At 51.4% G+C, this 10660-nt stretch overlaps 1 protein-coding gene across 5 annotated transcripts in view; it reads right to left on the bottom strand.

Moving 5' to 3' along the window:
• Positions 1-10660, bottom strand: part of Slc12a7 (solute carrier family 12 member 7) — an 85573-nt gene that overhangs the window by 24122 nt on the left and 50791 nt on the right. For 4 of the 5 annotated variants that reach the window (XM_026783784.1, XM_026783785.1, XM_026783786.1 and 1 more), the window contains exons 2-7: positions 8651-8745; positions 8120-8242; positions 4231-4377; positions 2909-2963; positions 2122-2252; positions 356-597 (exon numbers count right to left, since the gene is read on the bottom strand). In XM_026783784.1, coding sequence (XP_026639585.1) covers positions 356-597; positions 2122-2252; positions 2909-2963; positions 4231-4377; positions 8120-8242; positions 8651-8745 — 793 coding nt within the window. Of the gene's footprint in view, positions 1-355; positions 598-2121; positions 2253-2908; positions 2964-4230; positions 4378-8119; positions 8243-8650; positions 8746-9578; positions 9771-10660 lie in introns of all 5 variants that reach the window. The other variant, XM_026783787.1, reaches the window with a different exon arrangement.

Here is a 10660-nt window from a genome sequence, read left to right as displayed (position 1 = left end):
GCATGGGTTCTCATAGATGCACCCAGAGCCAGCTGCATGGGTTCTCATAGATGCACCCAGAACTAGCTGCATGGGTTCTCATAGATGCACCCAGAACCAGCTGCATGTGTTCTCATAGATGCACCCAGAACCAGCTGCATGGGCACTGTTACCATCCCGTACTCCAAAGTTCCTCAAAACCACACTGAAGCCCAGGAACAAGTGACTATCAAGGCCACCTCCACGCTCTTGCTTAGAAAAGAACTGAGGGTCTGAAAGAAGAGGAAACCAGGAGATCCAGACCCAGCCCCTGGAGAAACATTGCAAGATGAACCCAGCATTAGATCAAGGCCGCCCTGCACAGCCTGGGACTCACGGGATGTCAGGTGGGGCGAAGGCTGTCTTGATGACCCCAGCATAGATGGCCATGATGGAAAGCACAACACAGGCTAAGAAGACCAGCGCCAGTTTGTTGACGTATTTGACGCCCACGAAGACCACGACTGCCATCAGTGCCAGCGCGCAGCTGCCATACACACGCATGTTGTTCAGCAGCGCCGCCGCCTCGCCGTCTGCTGACTCTGCCTGGAAGACGGCTGCACTTGGAGAGATGTAGGTCTGCGGGAATAAGGCAGGTCAGCGAAGAAGGAGGTCCTGGCCAGGGACTCGTCCAGCCTTGACCTCACCTTGGCTCCTTCCCTGACACCACTAGCAAAGAAAGCCTGTCAGGACTGAGGGCACTGGGAGGACTGAGACAGAATCCTGTGTTTCACCCAAGATGGACCCAGGGTGCCAGCCCGTAGTCATTCCCTGTCCAGTTCCTTCAAACTGCCAGAGCCAGATGAAAACCAGCAGTCTAGGAAGTTGGCCACCTTCTTAGTGGCCGACCTGACTTGCTCAGGTTACTCACAGGCAGGGGTGAACCCTTGTAGGGAGGGGTCAGGTACTCCTGACAACAGCCTCAGCAGAACCCAGGGCATCTCCTCTGTCTTCACTAATGCCAGCCGACCGCTGAGCACACTCTCCAGAGAGCCAGCAAGTAGCTACTGTGTCCTTCAAGCTGCTCTACCTTAGAGACCAACCAGACCCTAGGAATGGGCATGACAATCTAGAGCATCCCCCTTCGTCTGCAACCCAGGACCTATAGGCGACCTAGGTCCCAGCCCAGACTCTCCAAACTTGAATATATCAGGAAGCCTTTCTTAGCATAGGATATCTTCCCTGCAGGCTCTGAGATACCTGGGTACCAAAGAAAAGAGCCAACTCTATGGAGATAGTAACGGTTAATATTAATTGTCAATTGACAGGATCTAAGATCACTTAGGAGAAAAGCTTCTGGGGACACCTGTGATCCATATTAGACTAGCTTCTGTCCATACCACTGAGGTATTATCTTAATTAAAGGTGGTAAGACCCATCCTAAAAATGGGTAGCCCAGTCCCTGAGTTGGGATTTTGAACTCAGGAGAAGGCTATCTGAACACTAAGATTCGTCTCTGTCTTCTTCCTAGCTGCAGAAACAATGAGACCAGCTGCTTTGACCACCTGCCCCTGACCATTTTCTGGTCATGATGAACAGTATCCTCAAACTGAAAGATAAACCCTTCCTTAAGTTGCTTTTGTAATAATAGCTCATCACAGCAACTGGGAAAGAACTGGTACAGAGAATGAATTCCTCAGGCTTCTGGGATGTGAGATAGGTCAGCCTCAGCCATCGCCTTGTTCCAACCTGGAACCTTCATCTTCAAGGGTCACAGAAGACATGCTGTCTCCAAGGCTAACCATACCGTACCTGGGGGGGCACACTACAGACACTTAGGCTCTAAAACTCACTGACACTGAGCACAAGTCCTACTTCAATGCAGGGCATGCCTTTGAGTGCAGGACTGTAAGGACCAGCGCTGAGCAGGCCTGCTCTGCCTTCAAGAGCTAGCATTGGTCAAGGAGTTGTACAAGCCCATGGCTCCTAACACAGCACACTATGAGGTCTCATCCGTCAGGGACCCAGACCCTCAGCCCACAGAGCGGTATTGAGAGTCCAGATGTCCGCAGCAGCAAGGTAGAGGACAGTCAGCGGGGAGAGTACAAAAGGGGCTCACAGGCAAAGTGCCTGGGTAAGGAAGACTTTCATAGACGAGCTCACCAGGAAGATCTCGATGGTACCCAGGATGTACATGGCGCCTGCAAACGTTGTGCCCAGATAGAAGCAGAGGCCTACAGCCCCTCCAAACTCTGGTCCCAGCGAACGGGAGATCATGTAGTATGAGCCGCCCGCTGTAAAGATAGCCCAAGGAAAACATGGGTCAGGAAGTACCATTCACTATGAACATAAGAGCATTCATTCCAAAAGAGATGTCCCCAGGAAGGGACAAGCAGCTTTCGTCTTCCTTCAAAATAGACCCAGGAGGAAGCCTTGGGCAATAAAGTCATGTCTACCCTGTCCATAGGGTAGAGCTAAGGTGTGATGTGAAGGACCTGAAACAACCAGGTCCAGTACCTCATTTGTCTTCAGAGAAATCTACTGTGCCTTCAGGTGGTTACAAGAGACACTGGCACAGGCCTGCCAACTCTTTTTATGCATATGACAAGTAGTGCTTGGTGGAGCTGTCACCACTAGCTGTAAGACTTATAGCTTCAGAAGGACCTGTCCTCCACTGAGGTTTGTGCCCATCTCTATGGTGTGGTTTCTGTCCTCTCTAACAGAGGACAGGCAGGAATGAGGGTGTGTCTACACCAGGGCCTCTGGGGACAGGGCCACTCTCTTCTCTTCATGGGCAGCCCAATACCCCAGTCTTATCCTGATGCAAACTTTAATGTCATTGTCACCATGAGTCTGGGGAAGGGGATAGCAACCCTACACACGTAGCTCGTCCTGCAGGGTGAAAAGATCAATAAACTAACTCAAGAGACACAAGCGCTGGCATCCTCACCTGGGACTACACCGTTGGTCGCAATGGCACTCATAGAGATGGCAGTAAGCATTGTCTGCAAAGAAAGACAGCTCTTTCAGGAAACGTGTGCACCAAGATTCTCCAACATGGTGTGCCTGAGGCTGCAGACTTCTGACCTCAAAGGAGTGCTAAATGATCAGGAAAGACAGGTCCTTCCCTACCCAAACCCAAAATATGTTCCCTCCCCCCCCCAAAAAAAAATACAGGCTCCACCCTGCCCAACACAGCCCTGAAAGCTGTGCCTGACCTCTAAGGAGTCCCAGGTTTGTCTCTACTAACCCACGAGGCACAAGGGGACACTTTATCTAGATGTGAATCCAACACAGTATAGGGGACCTCACCTTGTATCTACCTTGCCTCCAGGAACCACCCTCTGCTCCAGAAAGTGTATTTGTGGGTGTCAGGGGTGTCGATAGCCTCACAAAGGGTGGTATTAGCCTGAAGTGCCCACACAGAGTGACCAGAGGACAGGCCTGGAGTGGCCATACGGAATGACCAGCCAGGAAGCATAGGCACATGCCCTCGGAGAGCCATGGCAGAACCAGACACATGAGTTAATGAGTTGGGGAAACTGACCAGTCGGGACAGAAGAAATGGCCAGTCGAAGGACAGTAGGTAGCCTGGGATAGGCACACAGTAGGGGCTATCAGGGAACAAGTGGTTAGGTGGCCTGGGCCAGGAGGTAAAGGAGCTCCCATTCAACCATATTATTTGAACTCCCTCCAGAAAGGACCCTTGTGCTTTCTGGTGACACCTGAGTAACTAAAACAAATTTATACTTCTCACCAGAGAAAGGGGAAGAGGAGAAAGCAGGTAAATAGACCATTAGCAACAATGAAAGGTAAATTTCTTTTTAAAACAGTCCACTAGAAATAAGGAGTCAAACAGAGGCAGTGATGAGTCCGCTCCGAGTTCATTCCACCGCCCTCAGCCTGGACTTGAACAAGCTACAGACCTGTCCCTTTCTCTACAACAGAGATCCTGAAAACTGCCCACAGTCCTTCCAGGGTAGTCTTGCCACAGCCTAGTGATAGGCACCTGCCCCTGACTCGGCCTTCAACCCAGGTGTGCCCAGATGCAGAAATGCCACTCCTATAGAGTACAGCTACATAAGGTCCTCAGACTAGTGGGGAACCTGGCCTTTGCCAAACTAGATGGGCCAGTGTCTTTCCCACGTTCTCTGCAGGAGCTGGTTTCTATAGAGGAGCCTACAAGGCAAGCCTGATCCCCCAACAGCAATCTCCCAGGGCCCCAGGCCCAGCTCCTCGGGAACTGCCGCAGGAGCAGCTGAGATCACTCACACAGGTACAGCACATGGACACGATGAGGAAGGACTCCAGCACACCAGCTGCCCCCACAATCCAGGTCAGGCGCAGGAAAAGGATAACACCCAAGATGTTCTGCAGGCAGGGCAAGTAGACGCCAATGAAGGTGCCCATGCGTGGGGCCTGCAACAGAGAGAAACATGTCAGGGGTCTCCCACAGCCTGTACCCACTAAACCAGCCTCGAACCCTACCCATGCTTTGGTTTGGAGGAACTGAGGAACCAGGAGGAACATGGCGGCCACACAGTGAAGAGACAGGATAGCAAAGATGCCTGACAAAAACCCATGTCAGAAATAAGATGAGATTCCATGGTCCTAGAGCAGACCCCAGCTGTCTAGGGCACTGAGCGGGAAGTGAGGAAAATCACAAGGCAGAGCACAGGGACAAGCCCCCTGGTCTGCTTTCCCACTGGGGAGAAGATTCAGAGGGGGAAATCTGAACAGCAAGATAGGATCCCTGCCAGATCTGAGGCAAGCTAGGGGCCTGAGTCTTGGATCCCGGAAGCGTGAGGCATGAAAGAGGGGCGGCCAGAGAGGAGCTAGGTACAGGTAAGGCTGCCTGCAAAGTTCAAGGGTCTCTGAGTAACATAACAGGGAACAGACTGGAGATCCAAGGACAATGGCTCAGAAGCCAGACCCCAACACAAAGGAGGCTCATCTCAGTGTAGGTGAGCACAGAATGACCATGGAGGATTGGCTTGGCACATTCCCTGAGGCTGATGATCACAAGGTTGTTACAGAGTGATGCTCACACAGAAGCTTGACAACAGGCAGGGAGAGCCCAGAGCAATGCTCACACAGAAGCCTGACAGGACGTCACAGCCTGAGAACAGACAGGGAGAGCCCAGAGCGATGCTCACGCAGAAGCCTGACAGGACGTCTGTCACACAGCCTGACAACAGGCAGGGAGAGCCCAGCAGCTAAAGAGTGGTACTGAATGGTTGTGCCTAGCCAGAGAACAGACTCCAAGGAGAACAAACTGACCACCTAAACCTGCAAAGACAGGATGGCAGCTCAGGCCTGAACAGGGCCGTCCCAGAGAGTCACCCCAGAGCAGGGCAGTCTGAGCTCTACCAACTGGAGACCAGAGGTCTCACAGGAAAACAGAGAATATGTGGAAAGCTCTGGGTTTGAAACCCTGGAGGCCTTAGCCCTGAGCCCAAGGCCAGTGGGCAGCAGCAGGCAACACTGAAGAGAAAGATAACAAGAAGATGGAGACCTAGGCCTTGACCTCATGGCCTCCCTGTCTTTGAGGTGCGGACTATACATTTCTGGGGGCAGAAGTCTTTGTGGGCTTGAATTCTGCAAACTGGCAGATGGAAAAATGCCTTTGGAATTTTTTTAAAAGAATTATTTTTATCTTTAATTATGTTGTGTGTGTGTATGTATGTGTTGGTATATGCATGTGAGTGCAAGCACCCATGGAGGGCAGAAGAGGGCATTGGATCCCTTGGGAACGCAGTTACTGGTGGTTCTGAACTGCCCAACACAGGAGTTCTGGAAGGGCAGCAATCACCCTTACCTGCTGAGCCCTCTCTCCAAACCATCTGTTAGATTTCCCAGTTAAACAATTTAATTAAAGAATTAGCCGGGCGGTGGTGGTAGCAAACACTTTAAATCCCAGCACTCAAGAGGCAGAGACAGGTGGTTCTCTGTGAATTCAAGGCCAGCCTGGTCTACAAAGCAAGTTCCAGGACAGTTAGAGCTACACAGAGAAACTGTCCTGAAAAGAAGCAAAACAAGAAAGAAAGAAAGAAAGAAAGAAAGAAAGAAAGAAAGAAAGAAAGAAAGAAAGAAAGAAAGAAAGGCAACAGTGTAAGGTGGACATTAGAGACAGCCCACAGAAGCACGGCAGAGAACAACCTGTAAACAGGGCAGCTTGAAAGTGCACAAGCAGCTGCCCAGGTCACATGGTTTCGCTTCAGCTCCCACTGAGACACAGGCTCAGGAGCTAGCTGTCTCCCCAGTATCCTAGTGCCTTGGGGTCCCAGATGCCTCTAAAGGGAACGGCCAACTCTGAATGCTTAGCTTTGTTCAGATGCATTGAGCCCAGAGGACAGAGCAATGAAAAGTGATGCCTGTCTCTGGGGACACGCTTCTGTGACATCAAAGGAGACACCAGAGTCAGGCTCTACTCCTCCTGTCCCGTCCACCCAATGGATCCCTAAGTAGGGCAGCTGTTCACGTCCAACCAAGATAAGCACCTCTGCTGAGGGCCGAATACTTCATCAACTGAAACCCAGTCCAGGAGCCATGTCCCCAAGGGAAACACTGACCAAAGAATTGCCATATGTTGGGCTGGGATAAAATATACTAAGCACAATCTCCCCAAATGTGACTGCTCTGTTTTCAAGGAGCCCTGGGAGGGGGGAGTGGCAGCCAAGCCTACTGGGTTCCACTCATGGGTAATAAGAACTAAACTATGGGATCAATTTGAGCAGTGCCTTGGTTGAGCAGAGTTGACCCTCAGTCAGTTCTAAGATTCAGTCAGACCAGTATCTATTACCGGCAGAGACCAAGTTTTCCTTGGACACGAATTTCAGCAGACAAAAGAGATGGGCAGAGAATTCTGGGAAAAGGAAAGGTGCAGACCCCGTCACAAGCAAGATGCAGAGGAAGCAAGATGAGAAGGTCTTACGGAGAAAAGGTACCAAGCCACATGGCTAAAAGCAGATAAGAATTATGAGGTAATTTAAGTTGTAAGAGCTAGTTAATAATAAACCTGAGCTAACAGGCCAAACAGTTTATGATTAACATAAGACTGTGTATTTCTTTGGGACTAAATGACTGCAGGACTGGGTGGGACAGAAACTTCCATCTACATGCAGCCCCTAAATTCTCCTCATTCTGCGCATCTGGGAGGCTGTGACTTTGATCAGAGGATCTGGGAAGGGGCAGAAGAGGCATAGACCAGAGAACACATCTGAGGAGGCCAGGAAGACAGCCCATGCCCTTGTTAACAATTGTTAACCCTGTCCCCAAAGACCACAAGGCCCCAGATGCGACCAGTTTCAAAAAGCACTGAACATCGTGAAGACCTGCAACACAGTACTAACTCTGCTGGGCTCACACCAGGAGGGAAAGAAGGCGGCTAAGGCCACTCTGTGGTCTGACCTCCCTGGAGCCACCGACAGGATGGGCACTGGCTCATGGGAAACACCCAGGAAACAGCTGGATGTGGCACACTGGGTGGACACAGAGGAAGGGAGAGGTGGAGGGTAGATGAGCTGGCTGTCACCTGACTTGGCAGGTGTCACACGAATGAACACCTTCATTTGTGTTCACCAGCACTGGACTCCACCCTCCAGAGAAAACAGGGGCCTTTGGGAGGTAGAAAAAAGGGGAATAAAAGTCAAAGTCTTTAATGATGGCTCTAAACTAGACATAGTGGCACACACCTGTAATCCCAATACCTGGAAGCTGAGGCAGGAGGACGATTGTGAGTTCAAATCCAACTTTGGGCAACATAGTGAGTTCCAGGGAAGCCTGGGTTATAGAGTGAGGCTGTCTCATGAAACAAACACATGCACAACACAACCAAATGATAAATGAAACAGAACGTCAGTACCCCGCCAGATCTCAGGCAGGACTTAGTGCCACTCTCGTGCTCCCTGGAGTTTGTGGCCCCACAGACACCTACTCAGAGAGGGCAGGGCAGTCTGCACAGGACCGCTAGGACCTTGTTTCTTCTCGTCCAGGTCTGTGGGTCTCCCAGAAGCACAGGGCATTGGAAGTATCCACTGAGACACAGTACCAGAAAGATGAAGATTGAAGGAGGAGGATAGGTGTGTTGTGGAAGCCTGGCAAGGGTGTTCTCTGACCAGAAAGTTTCGAGGCTGCTGTCCACACAGGACAGCATGGGTACCTTGATCTCCCGCCTCCGGCTGTCCTCATCTTCCTCATGCTCCACCACACCCTGGCTCAGGTTGGTATAGTTGGCCAGTTTGTTCAGCAGCGATGACACCATGGGGTTGCTGTCCATCTCTTCCTAATGGGTACAAAACATCAGAGAGGTAGGAACCAGGTTCATCAGCATCCCAGGGCAGCAGGTAACGGACCCAGCATATACCTCTATTCCAGGACTATGTGGAGCCTCAGGGCCAGAGTCAAGATGCATAGAAGCCCCCCAGTCTGTGCACCCTGAGACACCTGCTCGGCAGGTCTGGATTCAGAGGGGTTCTGAGAGACTCCCCAAGGCTTCAGGAATTATAGGGAATGCACCTGCCCAAGCTGCAGCTCACGTATCAGGGACAGATAAGCTCAGTGGATCTCAGACAGAAGCATCTTGCTCTGCCATCAGGGCCGAGGATGCCTTGCTTAGGATGCGGGAGATGACTGTTCCTTTACTTTTCCACATGAAAGTCACTTCTTTGTGTAGAAGCTAAAACAAAATTACCTCGAAAAGTGCCATGTTCTTCCCCTCAAAGTAGCTCTCTCTTTCCACCTCCACATTATTGATGAATGGGCTGTTTTCCCTGGGGTTTCCATCTCCTGTGGAAGACAGCGAGGTCAGTCTCAGGAGGAAGTGACAAAAGCCAAGCATGCAGCTCTGGGGAGCAGGCACCAGGTACCTCCACTCCCACGACCACCGGTCCCTATCTGTGGCCTTGGCTAAAGACACTTTATCTAAACTTTCTTTCCGCCCACATGTCCACATCCCGCAAGAGTCTGTGTGTCCCCAGCACAGGTAATTTTGTGTAAAATGAAACATCAGCCCATTTGTTCACATTGCCTACTGAGGACTGAAAGTCTACCTTCCATAGTAGGGCTGGTCCCTTGGTTGAGGAGCACCTGTTGGCCCTCTCTGCACACCCCGCCATTTCAGAAGGTCTCCTCATACTTTGTTATGGGACCTGAAAGCCCTGGGCTGAACAGTAACTTCCGGGTTCAATGTTCCCTATGTAGGGGACAGGAGAGGTATCACCCAAACTGCAGAGAACAGTGGCCGCTCAGGATCCAACCACAAGACAGCTGGGATTCACAGCTCAAGAGGCAGGCATGGCCACAAAGTTACCCTTCTCGGAGCACCCACAAACGAGCCTGCCTGGGTCCTCAGGTGGCAGGATGTCAACACCAGGGTGTATCTTTCTGTTTCTGACCTTTGACCCTAACGTTGTCCACCCGATCTACTCCCAGGGTCCACCTAAATAGCTCAACATGACTCTGGGAAGGACATCTGTCCTGAATCACAGCTCTCCAGCCCCAACACTTCAGCACAGCCAATCCCAGGCCATTCAGGCCCTGAGTCGGGGAGTGGCCAAGTCAGTAGGTACAGGACTCTGTTTTCTAATCCCTTCCCTATCAGGGTCCTGGAAGAGATGTACCTCCAAGGAACTCCTCAGCCTTTGGCACACAGGACATGCTTCATGCTGCCAAGTTCCTAGACTGATCCTCTCTGCCTCAGTTTCCACATATGAGATGGAACTGACACGTATACTGGCATATTGTTGCACACCGTGCCCCCGTGTCTGTGCTCTGTGCGCTGGCACCCAGTTCGCGAGCTTCAGGCAAGGGGGCTGGAGGTTAAAATACACAGACACACAGAGAGAGAGAGAGACACAGGTCATCCTTGAATTCCCCAAGAATGCCCCCTTTATTGTGTTCAGGGGCAGCTTATATAGAGATAGCCACGCCCCAGCCAAACCCACCAGAAACCACTCTCCTGCCATCAGGAACTCCTGAAGGCCTCGTGCTCAGAGCAGCTGTAGGCCCTCAGATCAGGGGAAAACAAGTTGTTTACAAGAAATTCAGGATCTGGAGTCTCACTGCTCCCAACAGCATATGGCCTTATTGATACCTCTGGGAGTTCAGAACAAGGCTGAGCAACCCAGGTACCCAGGATGTAGTCACTTAACAAACCAGGCCAAGTTGGACCACACAGAGAGGTCACCACAGGAAGAGGGTTGCACAAAAGGCAGATCCTCATGGGAGAAGATGGGCAGCACTTCTCTGGAGCCCTAGAACCTTATCATGGTCCAGGGCCATGGCTCAAGCACCTTATGGGAATAATATGGGGAAATCAATCAAAGAGCTACCATGAGGAGAGTAGGAACAAGGGGGCGGGGTAAGATGGGGACAGAAAAAAAAACAAGAACAAGAGACAGAGAGAGAGAGGAGAGGGGAGAGAGGAGAGAGAGAGGGGAGAGAGAGGGGAGAGAGAAAAGAGAGAGAGAGGAGAGGGGGAGAGAGGGAGAGAGAGGAGAGAGGGAGGAAGAGAGGGAAGAGAGGGAGGAAGAGAGGGAGGAAGAGAGGGAGGAAGAGAGGGAGGAAGAGGGAGAGGGAGAGGAGAGAGGGAGGGAGAGAGGGAGGAAGAGGGAGAGGGAAAGGGAGAGAGAGAGGAGAGAGGGAGAGAAAGAGGGAGAGAGAGAGGGAGGGAGGGAGAGAGAAAAGAGAGGAGTTGGGGAGA

This window comes from Microtus ochrogaster, chromosome 19 (genome assembly GCF_000317375.1).
Source record: "Microtus ochrogaster isolate Prairie Vole_2 chromosome 19, MicOch1.0, whole genome shotgun sequence".
Classification (NCBI taxonomy): Eukaryota; Metazoa; Chordata; class Mammalia; order Rodentia; family Cricetidae; genus Microtus; species Microtus ochrogaster.
Note: the sequence above shows the minus strand (reverse complement) of the source record. Positions and strands in the feature narration are given on the sequence as shown.